The sequence below is a fragment of the Drosophila novamexicana genome, unplaced genomic scaffold (genome assembly GCF_003285875.2).
Source record: "Drosophila novamexicana strain 15010-1031.04,08,12 unplaced genomic scaffold, DnovRS2.1 tig00000564-arrow-pilon, whole genome shotgun sequence".
In the NCBI taxonomy this organism is placed as follows: Eukaryota; Metazoa; Arthropoda; class Insecta; order Diptera; family Drosophilidae; genus Drosophila; species Drosophila novamexicana.
The window spans coordinates 4379466-4399094 of NW_020824810.1; the positions used below are offsets into that span (position 1 = coordinate 4379466).

The 19629-nt window shown below is 34.9% G+C and overlaps 2 protein-coding genes and 1 long non-coding RNA gene across 11 annotated transcripts; 2 read left to right on the forward strand and 1 right to left on the reverse strand.

The window, feature by feature from the left end:
• Nucleotides 1–236: 236 nt before the first annotated feature.
• On the reverse strand, nt 237–6338 carry LOC115762172 (facilitated trehalose transporter Tret1-2 homolog). 3 transcript variants are annotated; one of them, XM_030704292.1, is made up of 4 exons: nt 3708–3802; nt 1998–2487; nt 1547–1855; nt 237–1488 (listed from the first exon to the last, which is right to left on the reverse strand). In XM_030704292.1, exons 2-4 carry the CDS (start codon nt 2473–2475, stop codon nt 710–712), a joined length of 1566 nt encoding a protein of 521 aa, XP_030560152.1. In that variant the 5' UTR covers nt 2476–2487; nt 3708–3802; the 3' UTR covers nt 237–709. The 3 variants fall into 3 exon arrangements, with proteins under 3 accessions (XP_030560152.1, XP_030560150.1, XP_030560151.1); XM_030704290.1 differs by lacking the exon at nt 3708–3802 and adding an exon at nt 6261–6338 and having other exon boundaries at nt 241–1488; XM_030704291.1 differs by having other exon boundaries at nt 241–1488; nt 3712–3802.
• Nucleotides 6339–6729: 391 nt separating this feature from the next.
• Nucleotides 6730–9577, forward strand: LOC115762174 (protein N-terminal glutamine amidohydrolase). The gene is made up of 5 exons (XM_030704293.1): nt 6730–6804; nt 8662–8815; nt 8885–9033; nt 9089–9213; nt 9273–9577. Exons 1-5 carry the CDS (start codon nt 6746–6748, stop codon nt 9401–9403), a joined length of 618 nt encoding a protein of 205 aa, XP_030560153.1. The 5' UTR covers nt 6730–6745; the 3' UTR covers nt 9404–9577.
• Nucleotides 9578–12374: 2797 nt separating this feature from the next.
• On the forward strand, nt 12375–14186 carry LOC115762135. Of its 7 annotated transcripts, XR_004017795.1 has the most exons (6): nt 12375–12571; nt 12640–13050; nt 13116–13540; nt 13671–13794; nt 13884–14024; nt 14087–14186. It is a non-coding gene; the product is annotated as an uncharacterized LOC115762135 (long non-coding RNA). The 7 variants fall into 7 exon arrangements; XR_004017791.1 differs by having other exon boundaries at nt 12622–13050; nt 13884–14186; XR_004017792.1 differs by having other exon boundaries at nt 12640–13054; nt 13884–14186.
• The last annotated feature ends 5443 nt before the right edge of the window (nt 14187–19629 follow it).

The window sequence follows — 19629 nt, forward strand, 5'->3', positions numbered from 1 at the left end:
TCGGTACATATAATGACCAGAGCAAATTTTAACAGTCCTCAGCACGGCGGACAGCCAACGAGCCTGGTAACTGCCCATGGCGCAAAATGGACATAATAAGAGACTCACACACGGGTCCGGACATGCTGCAGCAGGTTCATATTACTGTCATCGCGATCAACATTAGGTTTTGCTTTATTATTACGAAAATGTTGCATGCAAGTTAATTGTTGATACTTACATATAAGAGATATTGCGAAATCATTTCTCACCTGTCTTAAATATAAATGATAATGGTATAAATATACATATATAAATAAAATTGTTGGTCCTTACTGACTAACTGATTAAAACACTGCCTAGCTGAATGATTAATTGATTGGTTGGTCCTCAACAACTGAGCTGAATCAACCAAATCGTATATATATATTTATATTTATATTTTATTGTTTTGAATATCCTCCGTATGAAAAACTATGCTACTTATCCGACTGTTATGTAATTTCTTAAATAATTATATCGAAATTTAAGTTGAGATATAATTCGAAATTGGTATAAAACAAACTAGAACAGCAACGTTAATTATTGATGTAGCTCATATAACAAAAGATCCGGCAAATCAGTTATAATTAAATTCCTTTATGAATATGTGCATATTTTACTTTGTATGTATCACAGCATTAAGCCATCGTTTTCAATATGAGTTTGATAATTGTTTGACCGCTTCTCGTCAACGCGCAAAGACCTCTTGCATTTCGACTTCGACAGCTCTCTTCTGTCGGCCGCCAGTCCGGAACTGCTCCTCGATCTCCAAAAGTGTGCGTCTTCGCGTTTCAGGCAGCGCACAGTAGATGAATATCATACCCAAGAATGACATTATACCAAAGAACACAAAGGCGTTGCTCATGCCAATGGTCGCTTTTAAATCCGGATATATTTTAATGCACAGAAAAGCAAAGAACATACCCACAGCTACAGTAAGACCTGAAGCCGGACCGCGCACTTTTTGAGGAAATAGTTCAGAAATCATAAAGAAAGGCAAGGTGTACAGTCCAAGCGTGCTAAGTACAATGAAGCCCACTATAGCAATGACAGGTAGATATGGTACGCTTTGAAGGATCTCGAACCAACCATAACAAGCCAAAAGAAGCATGGAGACGGTCATGCCGAACGTTGATATGATTCCAGCACGTCGCCGGCCCCACTTTTCGAGGACATAGCCCATGGGACAGGTTGTGAGAACTCGTGCTGTTCCAATGAGCACGGCGCACATAAACGGGTCAATGGAGACGCCTGCTTCGGTGGAGATTTGCACAGCGTACACTATGACCACAAATATTCCCGACAGCTGTTGGAACGCAAACAGAGCCATCAAAATAAGCAGCGGCTTGTAGACCTCAGGCAATTTAAGGCAGCTTGAGAATGAGGGTTTCCTCTCACCATCGCGGAGTTGCAGCGACTTTTGTAAAACGTTAAACTCCTCCAATATTTCGGGATGTGTGATGTGTGCTATATTTTAAGTAAGACGTACGCAAATGATCTTCTTTTTTTTAATATATTGACTTACGCGACTTGTCCAGCCCACGAAAATAGTTCAACGACTTCTTAGCCTCTTCCACACGTCTCCTAGCTAACAACCAGCTATGCGACTCTGGCAGTGGTATCACACACAGTAGCGCGGCTATCTGATAACCACAACAAATGAGCGCAATTAGTCGAAAATCATCCCGTATAAAATAGCCAATGCTATAAAGAACCGTAATGCCCAAAGCCACTGATATAGAGGTGCCAAGTATAAGACTTCCACGTAATTTGGGTAAACTTATCTCCGCCGCATAAACTCCAGATGGTGCACTGGCTAGCCCCATGGTAATGCCTGCAAGGTCAAAAAAGTAAATCTCACAACTCTGATTTTGTTTGTTTCTCAAATGAAGTGCTCCTAAAAATGTCATTGGTAAAATGTTGAACAATATGAACACTCGACATTCAAAAATGCGTATAAAGTAGTTGACACTTACCAATAATAAATCGTGACACAAGCAACTGCCAGTAAAAATATACTGAACTTGTTGCACTTGGTGTGGCAAGCAGTGTCCAGGATGTGATACCCAGAATATTCAACACATAAAGAGTATGTTTGCGTCCAATCCTATCTAGCAGCAAACCCGACAATAGACCGCCCAATGGACACGACAATGTGTTGATAGAAGCAAACCATGATGCTTGTGTGGAATTCAAATACACCGTCTCCATTTCGCTTGTCAGCTGGCGCAGTACAATTGTGGGAATAGCTAGTGCCAAACCAGTTGACAGTACGCCCATATTGGCCAGTATAACCATCAATGCCTGTCGACGTACTGCACGTGATTGCTCACCCAAGGGCTTTCTTTTCGGTAACCGATCCAAATCACTAATAATATGTGGATTTTTGTAATCCCTTTTCTTGTGATGACCATTGTACAGCTGCTGTTGCTCCTCCTCTATTTCATGGTCCATTTTGCAGATCCTCTGAAAAAATATTTTAAGATCTTCCCATTATTTCTTCACTTGTATGACCTGTTCATTTTTAGAGTTCATGCTGACTATGCTAGAGATACTGAGATACTAAAGATCATCAAGATGTTTTTACTGTAAAAAAAGAAGGTATTAAACTAACTGTAAATAGATAAGAATTTAGCTCCCAATATTTGATATAAGAGAGCACAAAATCTTATCAGTATTTATTTCAGATAGCTGCTATAGTATAGGTATATCATATTGTACTTTTCATGTCAAATCTATATTTTACCCTCTGCTTTTATACAATTGCAGTCATGCCTCTGAGTCATAGAGATGCAATATACCGACTGATAAAACTGAGGAGCAGCTTCGGTGGTCTGATATTTTTCATTCTATTCTATTTATTTATATAATGAGTATGAGGAAGCACGAATGCGTACTAAGACAGATCAGACCTGGGTATAGGGTAACTGCTGGTTGAAACCTCTAGACAAGTTTTTTTATTCGTAATATTATTATCGCTCTCGCTTGAAAATCGTTCAAGGTGAGTCGAGCCGATTAAGTATTTAATGATAACAAATTCATCAAATAAAGGTTCTCTTGTCGAGAGTGTCTGACTGGGACATATCCTGTTCCCAGTTACTCGACAGAAAGTATTCCAAATTTATACATACGAGGCACCTGGACAAATATATACAAATACAAATACCGGTGATGCCACTTGCTGACTGTAATGCTGGCTGAAGCATACATTTGAATAAGTTCATTATACCTTTTAAACCTATATTGAATAGGTAGGGGGATACAAGATACATGTCCGATAAAATCAGTATAAGTACTGATACTTCTACACCTGATACACAAGATACTTTTAATGTAATGGATTTTAGTTGTTTATAAATAGCCATGGAAAAAAGCAACAATTAAAGAGCCAATCAACTTAATAAACACTAATAAATAATAGATTTGCGTAAGCGATTCTCTTCCGATCACAATTAACGGACACTCCAGAGCGGCATGAGTCCCAATAAATTTTTTTTTTCATATGTAAAAGCCATTCAATCCAAAAGAATATCACGTGCCTTATATGAAATAGTCACTTTCCAAAAATCTTTAAAAACTTGTTCCCCTCAATAAAATGAGAGCTAGAAAACCGGCTTAAATATAACAACGTCACGATTACACGGACCGCACAAAAGATCACTCCAAACAAACTATTTTAAACATACTTGCCTGACTTTTCTGTTTTGATAAATGGCGCAGACGCAAACGCTGGCGGCAGCAAAGTATTGGCTATATCGAAAGCGCTCCTTGGCAATCCAACATCAACGAGACGTTACGAACAACTAAAATTAGCTTGCCACGTTAAACGTCTCGCGAACTATAAGTAAGATCCCTCAAATCAAGAGTATGTGGCCACAAAACACCCTGCATAAACTAGATTGCCGCCGATTACACAAATATATATTATCTGTTCACAAACATTTTTAGTTTTACAGTTGAGAATTTTGTTGTTAGCAAGGTTTTTAATGTAAAACAATGTACAGATTTACTTTTTTGGTGGAATTAATATAGTATATAGATAAATATTGAGATTACTTTATACCGAATTATTTCTCCCCATTGAATCCACTTGTACAATACTATTATGCCGCTTCATGCTTTTAATGTAGAGGGTATCAAATCTGTCGGATTTGTATGAAAAGTTCTCTGATCCTCTCTTTATCTCTCGCGGTCTCTCTTTCTCTCCCCTACCGCTATATCTCTCTCCTTCACTCGACCACAGATGCTTTGCAGCAAGCAATAAAGTAGTGTAGACGTCATCAACCATTCGATTTTTTATGTCATGATCGTTTCAATCGTCGACAAAACGTTTTATCAAAAACAAAAGTTCAATCAATGTTAAAATAAAATGCTATTCTGTAACTCTGACAGCTTTTAATATATACATGTGTATGATCCAACATATAATTGTATAACTATTTGCTTGTGCCGGCTTATCAAGTGAGTAAAAGCTGCGACCCTCACAGGCAGTCCAAATTATATGCTAATAAATATAAAATAGACACACAAAGTAAAGTTTCCTTCATGTTGTAATATAGTAACTCACGTTATCTATTCAAAGTTATACTTAATCTGTAATAAGTTTGTATATTACACACTTATTCTTTTTCAACCTAGGCTGGCAGATGAAAATTGACTTTAAATAAACGAATTCGCTCTTTTCTTTTAAAAAATAAATATAAGTATACATTTACTTCAGCGTAAATATGATAGCTAATATTAATAAAAAAAAAAGGCCTGAACCTGTCAATCAACCTGTATTTTTAGTTAGATTAGATAAAAATTATTCAATTGGTCATATAATTTTCAAGTTGATTGAAAGAGCCGTTAGAAGGGCGAGTGTCATAGCAGCGAGAAAAATGTGCGTAATTCTGTTTTAACAGAGCTGTATTGAATGTAATCGAATAAAAATACTAACTAATGGCATTAGACAACACTAAAGCAAGTGAAAATATTGGATGCAAATTTCCTTTAGTAGCCAAGAGAATTGCATTTTATTGAAGTCTGTTGAGCACCGGGAACGTGTACACAACGCAAACGCCGCGGACACTCGACGCCATTCCAACGAATCATAAACATGGGAACCTTATCAATTCCTCTTGATAATTGCCTATAAACGTACAGAGACGTGTAAAATTATTAGAAAAATCATCATGTTGATTTGTTATGTGTCACAATATTAAAATATTTCCACTTGGTGTGTAAAGAAATTTTGTTTATGTGCGTTGTGTGTACTCGTAAGCGTGCGGTATATAAATACATATGTATATATGTTGTACATGCGTGTAGTCTCGCCTTGGCTCTCTGTTTGTGTCTGTCAGTATTCTGCTTAAAAGTTTCAATACAAAAGCAGCTATAATCATATTTGCATTCTCTGCAAATATATTTCGTTATTTTATCATTAAAACTTAATTCAATCAGCGCCTTAACTGGGGCGAAAATGTGCAGTAAATCAAATGGTGTATTTTTAGAGCTGTTGAATTCCAGGGCTGAGCGCATGCCTTCGTCGCCCAAATAGTACCCCATAAAATCACACACCAGCACACCAAAAGAGATTACAGTTACTTAAATGAATAATATGTATTGCATGGCTTGAGGCTGTCAATTTTTGTTATAAGTTAGATTAGATAGAAATGATTAAATTAAGTGTTACTCGTTTAATGGGCGAGTGGTTGAAAACAGAAGGCTGAGTGTCACAACAACGACAGCAAGGGTGAGTTGGCCCTTGTGCGCAAAACTCTTTCAACAGCACCGCAAACGATATTATCGAATAGTCTCCAACATTTAGGTATTAGTCAACACTAGATAAATAGAAAATATTGGTTGCAAATTTCCCTTTGAAGTTGAGAGAATTGTTTTCCTCAAGTCTATGGAAACCCGGGAACTCGTGAACAACATTTAGGCCTCATACGCGCGCGTGTGAAAATCAAACATACACATATATATACACATATGAACCCTAACCAACCAAACTCATGGAGGTTTATCAACTGTCTGCGAAAGTAAACATCAAAACAACATAGACGCGTTTTTTACTGAGAGAGCGACTCTGCAGTTACGGCCGCTGTGTTTCATAAATAGCAAGCGCCTTATTATTGTGTTAATTTGTATGGCACTGTTCAAGTGTTTAACAATATTAATATAACTTTAACGATGTTAAGAAAACATCTTCCATAATTCGGTTCATTGCGTGAGTGTGCTCTGCTGTGTATAAATACCTGTATGTGTGTGTGCCCCGCGTTCGGTCCTCTGTTTGTCTCAGCATCCTGTGAACAAGCTTACGCTTAAAAGCAATGCAAAAGCAGTTACATTCAAACGCAAAAATCTTTTACTGTCAACAATCTCCGAATTTTTAATTTTATCATCAAATGGATTGCCGACAGTGCTAAAACTGAGCCATCCTACAAAACCAAAAAAGAAACATTGTAGTGGTTGACAAACATTTCATGGCAGGCTCCATCTAGAGCATTCGTCACCCAAATAATATAGCCCATTAAAACCCACACCAGCACAACACAACGAACTATACTTTCAAGCGCGTTATACAGTGATTATCCCCTAGTAATTTTAAGGTATGCGTGTGCAGTGAAAATTCCGATTGACAATTTAGGTGGCATTCCTCGTATATCAGCAACAACAAATCTAAAACAATAAATAGAAACCAACAACAACAAAAAAGAAAGCTCACTGACAACGCATCAAAATGACTACAGATTTTTTATTTCCTAAAATTGCGGATTGCTCCTATGTGTCCTGTTACTGGTTAGTAGTATTCTTATGCTGCGTCGGCAGCCCAACCACAACAAAAAAATAAATATATATATAAATGCTTAATTTCTTAAAATTCATTAACAATGATCTCTTTTATTACAAACAAATAAAGTAAATAGTATATTTTGAACATTAGCCTTCTTCTTACATGAACATATGTTTGTATAATCTACAATATATACAATGGCATATTTTAAAATATTACGTATTTTTTTAAATTAAAACGTACGTCCATTGTTTTTTACTGGGGGAAGTTTTTGTGTTTTCATTATGTACCTTGTTTTGTGAGTTATCTGAGTTTTGGCATCAACATCCCAACCATCCGCCTGTTCTATGAATACTTTAATTTAACCCGTGCTCGTTTCGTGCTTTTTGCTCGTTGAAATTACTTGCTCTGCGTTTTAATTTACTCATCACTCGAGTCTAACTCTCTTATTCTTCCTATCGCGGCGCCGCAACCAGCTCCAAAATTAGGTCAAACGGTCATGTCCGTTAACAAAAGCAGTGTCAACGTATGAGGGTTGCGTGGGTTGTAATATTGGCCTGGCCACGGAGGGATTTCTTTTGTTGCTTTTTTATTATCGCGTGTAAAAGGCGCGTTTTACCTATAAAAAGGCTACAAACGGCAACAGGAAAAGCAAAAACGAATCAGTACACATACATATAACACATTACTTAGTATTATGCATAGTAGTGTTCATATTACAATTAGAAATGTCAATTGCAAAAAATTTGTTGGCAGGCTACAGCGGGCAACAAAATACTGTGAAGCCTTAAAACCTGTTATACATTCTTATACATACATACATATACTTAGCACTACATAACTATTAACGAAAAACATCAATAAAGTAAAGGTGTAATAAGGTTACATATGTATGTATATTAACATCGAATTTTCCCTAGCCCGCAAAAACAGTTTGTTAATTATTTTGTGAAATGCAAGTGTACTAACACTCAGATTTAACAACATTTTTTGTGTTTCATGTACAATGTTGCAATAAAATAAACACTTGCGCACTGTCCTGCTTGTTCTTTCTCTGTCATGCGCTCTGCCTTTCTCTCTGCGACTCTTATGCTCTCTATTCAGCTGATTTGCTCTATACTCTGCTCATTCTCTCTCTTGTTCTCTCACTCTCTTCTTCGCGCTATGTAAATTAGGGAATCATCTAAATAACTTTTACAATGTGTGCTAACCATTAAACACAAGGTAAGCATGTAGTAGCCTTCTTAGATTCAAACTAATAAGTTTAAACGTCAGCTTGTCATATTGATTCGATAACCCATCCAACCCATCAAAATTGACAGACTATTTTGATTCTTATCGCGAAAGTAATTTTTAAACCACAGGAAATTTAAATAGCTGATTATATTACATATCTGTATTTATGTAAAAAAAACTTTTTGTATAGGCATTGCGCTATTTTGTTGCTCACCCCCATCCAACTGTTGCTCATTAGTTTTACATTGGCAAGCATACAACGTCTCAATTTATTGAATATATTTGTAAGTAGAAAATATTTTTTTTTGTTTTATACCCCCGCCCCTAATCCAAATCAATAGCGAATTCTTGCAAACTTTTGTATTCTTTACCATCAAAAGTCGTGTTCCTTTGGCGTGTCTATTGTGTGAAAATAAAAAAAAAATTTTTGAATTATTGGAACCTTAAATGTAATACTAAAATGTACATGTTATACATTTTTACTAAAGAACCACTACAAAACTTCTTAGAAGTGAACGCACTGAAATGCACACACACAATGTCGTCATTATCTTTGCGTATTCTATAACACGAACACACACTGCAGTGTGCTTATCTATATTATATAAGGGTTCATTCGTTTACAGCGAAGAGAACGTTTGGAAGTTATGTGAGCAGGTTAAACGCACGCGCCCTGAGGAGTTGAGCAAATGCTATGCAGTATTTGTGTCGAATGAGGGGCGAACTGTACCGCTCTGGCGCCAAAAAGCCGGACGTGGCGATGATCAAGTTGTGATATGGGTAATTCGTCTTGCAAAACCATGCATATACGTTTATAAACTGCACGCTAATACTTCATTTTATTGACAGGACTATCATGTCTTCTTTATGCACAATCCCTTGCCAAACCGCTGTTTGGTATTCGATTTGGATACCACACTACCATTTCCCACATATTTTCATAAATACGTTACAGAGACTTTCCGGTCCGATCTCGCACTGCGACCGGAACATCACAGGTAAATAATGCATAAAACTGGTGACACTAGAAGCTTAAATTTCTTATTTTTCCAGATTTTTCAGAGTCATTCCCGCAGATACATATCTAATTGAGTTCTCATCGGATCGTCGACACATGCGTCGACCAGATGGTAGCTGGATTAAGCCGCCACCGTCATATCCACCCATTCTTTCGAACAGTAAAATAATGTTACTGTTATCACTTACACATTAATTCTAATTGTTTTTGTTTTTGTAGCTAACTTGCATTGTTTGGGTGACTTCATATGTATGAGCGCTGGCAAAGGCCCAGGTGCCGTTTACAGCCTCTCCGAGTTTGTGCAAAACTTTTATAAATCGCCGCATGTTGGCGTGCAGCAGAACAAGTAAATTATCAATAACCACATATATACATATACTGACATTAGCTTAAAAAAATCATAACTATGTTAGAAAGTTTGTGTTAATGTCAAACTCGATGTCACAAACGATATACATTCAATCACAAAACAGTTAATTATAAATTGCATACATATTATATATACTTATATACATATATAACACACATATATATATAAATATAATATAATGTATTTTTATAGTCAGGTTAATATTAAATAAGAAAAATCTGTAAGTAAATAAACATTTACTCTTCCGACTCCTTAAACACCATCTGTAATCAAATTAAATTTTACACAGATTAAATTATGCTTATACGTATTTTATTCTATGTATGTATTCAAAGTGGCGAGAAAAAACCTAATAGCTAAGATTTTTATTCGTTTCTTTTTTTATGACATTCCAACAACAAAATTAAAATTAAAAATAAAACTCACCATTACGATTAAAATTGAAATGTTAACATAAATGTTCATTCATATATTCCAATTCAAATTGCATATACACACTAACTTACACTTTATAAATCAGAAATAAAATTTGACTAATCTTAAAGTAAACGCAAAGCATTGGTAAACGTACCCACTAATTAAATTACCCACTAATTAAATTTAATGGTAACTCATTTTATATTTTTCAAATGGCATAGCAACTTAAATTTAAAATTATGCAAAAAAAAGCCAACTTAAACAGTTTTTATACTGACATACGCCACGGAACATGACAGCTCAAGCATCAATTCGCGATGCCTTAGTGTATAATTTCCTTAGTCATTTTTATATACTTTGTTGTAATTACATATTGCATACTAATTTAATATTTGTGACACGCAAAGACTGATTCATTATACGCTCTACGGTACTAGTAAAAGGTAGGCAGAGCCACCTCAATTTACAACGCGAACACCCAGTAGTGGTAAATTCACATCATCAAATCGGCAAATTCTAATTTTTTACTTTTGGTTTTATTACTCTTAAAATAAGAACTTCCAACTCTGTGCTTAGCAAGCTTTACCCTTAAACTGTTACATTCAATAAGTTAACGATGTTCGTATTTTTATTACAAAGTAATTTTTACTCAATTTTATAAGACTCAACATAAACAAATAAAGATTAATACAACTTATATAAAAATATTAATGTATAATTCTTACATAAAATGCTGTGCAAAGTCTCAAAGTTAAACCTACACTTTTAATTATATAACTTAAAACAAAATATTCATTAACAAAACTATTAAAAGTTTAAAACGTCACTTGACGCTGGCAAAACTTTTTTTGCCTATGCTATGTATAAGTAACATAGGCAATGTTTGACACTTTGCTTAACTTGCTCATCACTCTCCTATAATAAAACGATGCAATCTTGTACAGCTTCTTTATTTCTAAATAAAATAAAAGCACAACAAAACCTTGAAAAAAAAATATGCATGAATACTATAAATAAATGCTTGTATGGATTAGGCAAATTTGTAAAGATTCTTCTCTTCCCGGTTTTCAAATCCTCCATAAAATATAATATTGGGAAACTATTATGTTAATATCGTTATGAAATATTATAAATGTATTCATACTATAAGCAAACAATATTAAATTGATGCGTCTTGTTACTCTTTTTATAATAATGTATATGGCATAAAGTACCGCATTAAGATGCTGATGAATGTTTACAAAGTCAACATAGCCAATACTATTTTCGATCATATCAAAATCACATGTATTTATTACATATAAATTGATTTATATTGTTTTTGGTTGAACTTTTCGTGTTAGGCAACGATCAGCTGAACCGGTACTTACTACATTATATTAAAACAAAGCGTACACATATATTTGTAATATAAAAATGCATTAAAATTGTCTTACACACTTGGTTCAAATTTGTGTACACCAAATGCATCCTGTAGTTAGATCAATTTTAATCCATATTTTAGGGGAATAAATGAAAAGCAGGTAAGAACATTGGGTCAAATGCAACCCATTCGGGAAAACTGTTGAAAATGGTATATGTAAAAACATGCAACTTAAAGGCAGTAAGCAACGTACCGCAAGTTATAAATTTTAGAGCGGGAGTTAGCGTGAGCCAAAGTACCGATAAACAAACTGACAGCCAACAAACATTGTTCAAAACCTGCGTACATGCGTACATGAATTAAAGGTAAACATGTGTGTAAAAATGTGCAATGCATGCTGTATTATAATTCGTTTGCTAAATATGTGTATACACACTTTTAACATAACATAAAATTAATAGCAATAGAAACGGCCGACTGTATTAAATCTTTTGAAATCGAGAAACAAGAATCTCAATATTTCAATAAAACTGAAATAACCAAATACATGTATTGGCTCTAGTCTTTGTTGTATTAATTATATGTATTATCTTACAAATTATCTATCGAACAAATCAATTGTACTATCGTATTATTTTTAAATATTTTTGCAAATCTGTAGTATTTATACAATTTATACTGAGTCAATGAAATAAAATTGTACTTTCTAATCTACGAAAATGTGACGCGAAAAAATGATAATAAATATAATTCACATTTTAAAGTTAACATACTTAATTTTAACCTTTATTTTAATATGTTTAGCTAGAAAATCATATCGTAAATAAGTAAGTTGCTTTTTAATAGTAACATGCGACGTGTGGCAACCAATCCTGCACCTGGGAAACAATATTTTGTGGTTTCTTTGGTTGGTGCAATTGTCAATTTGGCATGGGAAACATACTAGCAACTAAACAGTTTAGTTTATTAATTCTCGTTACGTTCGAATTAATAGTAAGACCTATTCTAGATGTATATAGTTTGTCCTGACAACCTCACGAAATTACTATCGTACGAGGTTTATATTCCGATATTTTCCCCATCGAGAGCATTCGATTAGTTTTGATATCGATAGTTCAACCGGCATTTAACTAGAGAAATGTATGTAATTAGCATCTCTAATTTTAATTATATTCAGTTTCCCTGCCAAGGCCGGAATTTTAATAATAATGTGTACCACCTTCAAGTATCAATTATTCTTTCAGTTTTCGATTATTATTATACACATGGACTCTTACTATTTCCGCCTAGACAAGTAATGGCATCGATAATGCTTACTACGAAGATATAAATAGCGTCCCATCTTGGACATTGTGAAATTTAAATAAGGTAAACTTACGAGTTCGCAAACATAGTTTATAAATAAGGCGGTCTCAAAGCCGTTTCCCTGTGTCCAGGCCGCTTACTATGACGACTGGTGCAAATAAAAACGCCGCTGCTGCTGTTCATCAAAGAGCTCTTATACTGTTTTTGCCTAGACAAACAATAGTATCGGTACTGCTTAGTCCGCATATATAATTGGCGTCCCATCTTGGTCATTGTGAAATTAAAATAAGGAAAGTTTACGAGTTTGAAAACAGTTTTTATAAATAAAGCGGTCACATAACTGTTTCCTTTTTGGCATAGGGCAGGCCGCCATAAGGCAACCGGACACATTTTTCTGTGACGACGGCTGAAAACACAAATTCCACTGCTGCTGTTGTCGCCGTTCTCGCCAGAGGTGCAAGGGAAGCATTTGAAGCAACTTCAGCTTCATGACAGTGCTGCCGCAGGAAAGGCTACTGCTATTTCATTTTGCTTTTACATGCGTGAGTAAGCTTTTGAAAATATGTATTACTTAATGTTATAAACATCTTATTTTGCCTTTAACAAGTGATGCTGTAGTCTTCCGCTGATAATGTCTCTGTTTGGTTGACGATAACGGCTTAGTCTGTTTGGATGGCGAGAATGGCTCAACAGGCTCAGGCTTCCACTGCTGCTGCTGATGCTCCTGAAGCCTCCCTTGGAAGGCCGACTGTGATGTAGCTGCTGACCACCCAGCCTATAACACCTGTTGGATGTCCGAAAGTGCTTACGGCTGCTGATGCATTTGTTGCTGCTACTCAGGCTGAAGCTGAAGTTTGAGTGGCCTCTGGGACGCATTTGATTACGTACAGGTCGATTTTGAGCCCGCAAAAAAACTAATTTTGTATTTAACAGGTGATGCTGATAATGCCTCACCGCTCAAAGTGTTCAGGCTGCTGCTGTCGCTTTAGGCTGCTTTTGTTACTTGGAATACGCCTCCATTTTCTTCTGCTGGTAAGTTAGAACTATAATTTTGTTTATTAATGGTTTTAGAAGCTTGACATACTGCATTTGAGGCAAATTGGCATAGTCTAAGCAACTACTTATAGAAAAATTTTGCTATATTTTATATATTTTTTAACAGGACGTAAACTTTGTTAAAAGCCGTATCTGCCTGTCAGCTTAGAGGATTTTTATGCAAACAAGCTTTGCAGTTTTGATGGTATTCTGATGAAGCTTACCTTAGTTTCATACATTCCCTATCGTTGGTACGTTTTGAAGTTTTATTCTGAAGTCGAGGTTTTCTGATTTATAAAAAATATATTTAATAAACTACTCTTTCTCATTTATTCTATAGATACAACTGATAGTATAGTATTAGTATTATCTTGAAGGTCGCTGCTGTTAACGCAGTCTTAACTGTTTGTAGCGATGACGAATCTTCTGGATGGGGCGATGCAGATATGATCATCCCCAAAAGAAATTTTTGTGTTCCATGGTTTGTTGTGGCACATTTGCATCCGGAAAGCAACATTTAAAATTTTATTTTTGATAATATAGCGCCTATGCGCAATTTATTTATACAGCTGAACCTTGACATCCCCAATGCTCGAGTGCAACCTGGATAATATAAAAAGCGTTTAAATTAAATCCATTTAAATATTAAAGTTAATGAATTTAATTTTAACTTTACGAAAACTCAATAGTACAATATTATTTAATTCCTATAAAATATTTCTATAATTTTGAATAGTAGTTATTCGTTGTTTTTAAACTTTTCTGTTACCAACAGAGATAAAATGGTAAAATCCGGCTGATAGAAGTATAAGAGCAACGCCCTACTTAACAAATTCTATCGGGTAATAATTTCAAATAAACGAGGTTCAGCTGTATATTATGTATCTTTTTTATATTTATATATTTGAGTACAAACGTGAACAGGTCGACAAAAAGACTCGAAGAAAGACAAATTTAAAATAGCAAAAAACTTTACTTAATTTTGTTAAGCTTTAACACTTAGACCAAAAATTTCCTGATAAAACACCGCATCTGACTTATTTATATATATATTTGAAATGCATGCATATTAACATTTTTCGCGAAAAGCGTAAGAAAGACAATTATAAATATGTTGTACGTTTGTATTATAATATCTTGAAAAAGAAGCTTAGACAGATATAATTGTGTGGGTAGACACAAATAGGAAAGGAAATACAATTTTATATATATATATTCTTATATATTTTATAATTTTTATTAATATTTACATAGAAAGAGACAAAAGACTAGGACAGAGGTAATGATAATATAACAGGCAACTGTATCGTTTTTGTACGTATGTGTATATATTGATATCTTTCGAACACGGCTTAAACATACAAAAAATAATCCTGGATTAAACCATCGATTTGGGTCAAAATTTAGATTTTCTATTTTTTGATGCCAGTCGATAGTACTGATCCTTTCGAGTCCAAAATGGTATAAAATTTGAAAATCGGATACTATTTGGCCGAGATATTCAAAAAAATCATCAAAAAAGGTTTGATTTTCGAACCGAACCCGATTTTGATAAAAATCGTGATGTAACCCCTTGCCATTTTGGTCGATTTGGGTCAAAATTTAGATTTTCTATTTTTTGATGCCAGTCGATAGTACTGATCCTTTCGAGTCCAAAATGTTATAAAATTTGAAAATCGGATACTATTTGGCCGAGATATTCAAAAAAATCATCAAAAAAGGTTTGATTTTCGAACCGAACCCGATTTTGATAAAAATCGTGATGTAACCCCTTGCCATTTTGGTCGATTTGGGTCAAAATTTAGATTTTCTATTTTTTGATGTCAGTCGATAGTACTGATCCTTGCGAGTCCAAAATGGTATAAAATTTGAAAATCGGACATTATTTGGCCGAGATATTCAAAAAAATCATCAAAAAAGGTTTGATTTTCGAACCGAACCCGATTTTGATAAAAATCGTGATGTAACCCCTTGCCATTTTGGTCGATTTGGGTCAAAATTTAGATTTTCTATTTTTTGATGCCAGTCGATAGTACTGATCCTTACGAGTCCAAAATGGTATAAAATTTGAAAATCAGACACTATTTGGCCGAGATATTCAAAAAAATCATCAAAAAAGGTTTGATTTTCGAACCGAACCCGATTTTGATAAAAATCGTGATGTAACCCCTTGCCATTTTGGTCGATTTGGGTCAAAATTTAGATTTTCTATTTTTTGATGCCAGTCGTTAGTACTGATCCTTACGAGTCCAAAATGGTATAAAATTTGAAAATCGGACACTATTTGGCCAAGATATTCAAAAAAATCATCAAAAAAGGTTTGATTTTCGAACCGAACCCGATTTTGATAAAAATCGTGATGTAACCCCTTGCCATTTTGGTCGATTTGGGTCAAAATTTAGGTTTTCTATTTTTTGATGCCAGTCGATAGTACTGATCCTTACGAGTCCAAAATTGAAGATCGGACACTATTTGGCCAAGATATTCAAAAAAATCATCAAAAAAGGTTTGATTTTCGAACCGAACCCGATTTTGATAAAAATCGTGATGTAACCCCTTGCCATTTCGGTCGATTTGGGTCAAAATTTAGGTTTTCTATTTTTTGATGCCAGTCGATAGTACTGATCCTTACGAGTCCAAAATGGTATAAAATTTGAAAATCGGACACTATTTGGCCGAGATATTCAAAAAAATCGATAGTACTGATCCTTACGAGTCCAAAATTGGAGTTATGTCGTTTTCAAACGTTATATCTTCCGCGGATATATGTCGTTTTTAGAGCGGCGGAGTTATGTCGCTTCAAAACGACATAATCTCGCCATGATCAGCGGTGGAGTTATGTCGTTTTCAAACGTCATAATTTCGCCAGAAAGCATACAAATTCAAAAAGGTATAATATTTGAAAATCAGACACTATTTGGCCAAGATATTCAAAAAAATCATCAAAAAAGGTTTGATTTTCGAACCGAACCCGATTTTGATAAAAATCGTGATGTAACCCCTTGCCATTTTGGTCGATTTGGGTCAGAATTTAGATTTTCTATTTTTTGATGCCAGTCGATAGTACTGATCCTTACGAGTCCAAAATGGTATAAAATTTGAAAATCGGACACTATTTGGCCGAAATATTCAAAAAAGTCATCAAAAAAGGTTTGATTTTCGAACCGAACCCGATTTTGATAAAAATCGTGATGTAACCCCTTGCCATTTCGGTCGATTTGGGTCAAAATTTAGGTTTTCTATTTTTTGATGCCAGTCAATAGTACTGATCTTTACGAGTCCAAAATGGTATAAAATTTGAAGATCGGACACTATTTGGCCGAGATATTCAAAAAAATCGATAGTACTGATCCTTACGAGTCCAAAATTGGAGTTATGTCGTTTTCAAACGTCATATCTTCCGCGGATATATGTCGTTTTTAGAGCGGCGGAGTTATGTCGCTTCAAAACGACATAATCTCGCCATGATCAGCGGTGGAGTTATGTCGTTTTCAAACGTCATAATTTCGCCAGAAAGCATACAAATTCAAAAAGGTATAATATTTGAAAATCAGACTTTATTTGCCCGACATATTAAAAAAAAAATCATCAAAAAAGGTTTGATTTTCGAACCGAACCCGATTTTGATAAAAATCGTGATGTAACCCCTTGCCATTTTGGTCGATTTGGGTCAAAATTTAGATTTTCTATTTTTTGATGCCAGTCGATAGTACTGATCCTTACGAGTCCAAATGGTATAAAATTTGAAAATCGGACACTATTTGGCCGAAATATTCAAAAAAATCATCTAAAAAGGTTTGATTTTCGAACCGAACCCGATTTTGATAAAAATCGTGATGTAACCCCTTGCCATTTTGGTCGATTTGGGTCAAAATTTAGGTTTTCTATTTTTTGATGCCAGTCGATAGTACTGATCTTTACGAGTCCAAAATGGTATAAAATTTGAAGATCGGACACTATTTGGCCGAGATATTCAAAAAAATCGATAGTACTGATCCTTACGAGTCCAAAATTGGAGTTATGTCGTTTTCAAACGTCATATCTTCCGCGGATATATGTCGTTTTTAGAGCGGCGGAGTTATGTCGCTTCAAAACGACATAATCTCGCCATGATCAGCGGTGGAGTTATGTCGTTTTCAAACGTCATAATTTCGCCAGAAAGCATACAAATTCAAAAAGGTATAATATTTGAAAATCAGACTTTATTTGCCCGACATATTAAAAAAAAAATCATCAAAAAAGGTTTGATTTTCGAACCGAACCCGATTTTGATAAAAATCGTGATGTAACCCCTTGCCATTTTGGTCGATTTGGGTCAAAATTTAGATTTTCTATTTTTTGATGCCAGTCGATAGTACTGATCCTTACGAGTCCAAATGGTATAAAATTTGAAAATCGGACACTATTTGGCCGAGATATTCAAAAAAATCATCTAAAAAGGTTTGATTTTCGAACCGAACCCGATTTTGATAAAAATCGTGATGTAACCCCTTGCCATTTTGGTCGATTTGGGTCAAAATTTAGGTTTTCTATTTTTTGATGCCAGTCGATAGTACTGATCCTTACGAGTCCAAAATGGTATAAAATTTGAAAATCAGACTATTTGGCCGAGATATTCAAAAAAATCATCAAAAAAGGTTTGATTTTCGAACCGAACCCGATTTTGATAAAAATCGTGATGTAACCCCTTGCCATTTTGGTCGATTTGGGTCAAAATTTAGATTTTCTATTTTTTGATGCCAGTCGTTAGTACTGATCCTTACGAGTCGAAAATGGTATAAAATTTGAAAATCGGACACTATTTGGCCGAGATATTCAAAAAAATCATCAAAAAAGGTTTGATTTTCGAACCGAACCCGATTTTGATAAAAATCGTGATGTAACCCCTTGCCATTTTGGTCGATTTGGGTCAAAATTTAGGTTTTCTATTTTTTGATGCCAGTCGATAGTACTGATCCTTACGAGTCCAAAATGGTATAAAATTTGAAAATCAGACTATTTGGCCGAGATATTCAAAAAAATCATCAAAAAAGGTTTGATTTTCGAGCCGATCCCGAATTTGATAAAAATCGTGATGTAACCCCTTGCCATTTTGGTCGATTTGGGTCAAAATTTAGATTTTCTATTTTTTGATGCCAGTCGATAGTACTGATCCTTGCGAGTCTAAAATGGTATAAAATTTGAAAATCGGACACTATTTGGCCGAGATATTCAAAAAAATCATCAAAAAAGGTTTGATTTTCGAACCGAACCCGATTTTGATAAAAATCGTGATGTAACCCCTTGCCATTTTGGTCGATTTGGGTCAAAATTTAGATTTTCTATTTTTTTGATGCCAGTCGATAGTACTGATCCTTACGAGTCCAAAATGGTATAAAATTTGGAAATCGGACACTATTTGGCCGAGATATTCAAAAAAATCATCAAAAAAGGTTTGATTTTCGAACCGATCCCGAATTTGATAAAAATCGTGATGTAACCCCTTGCCATTTTGGTCGATTTGGGTCAAAATTTAGATTTTCTATTTTTTGATGCCAGTCGATAGTACTGATCCTTACGAGTCCAAAATGGTATAAAATTTGAAGATCGGACACTATTTGGCCGAGATATTTAAAAAAATCGATAGTACTGATCCTTACGAGTCCAAAATTGGAGTTATGTCGTTTTCAAACGTCATATCTTCCGCGGATATATGTCGTTTTTAGAGCGGCGGAGTTATGTCGCTTCAAAACGACATAATCTCGCCATGATCAGCGGCGGAGTTATGTCGCTTTCAAACGTCATAATTTCGCCAGAAAGTATACAAATTCAAAAAGGTATAATATTTGAAAATCAGACTTTATTTGCCCGAGATATTCAATAAAAACCCCATCAAAAAAGGTTTGATTTTCGAACCGATGTAACCCCTTGCCATTTTGGTCGATTTGGGTCAAAATTTAGATTTTCTATTTTTTGATGCCAGTCGATAGTACTGATCCTTACGAGTCCAAAATGGTATAAAATTTGAAAATCGGACACTATTTGGCCGAGATATTCAAAAAAATCATCAAAAAAGGTTTGATTTTCGAACCGAACCCGATTTTGAT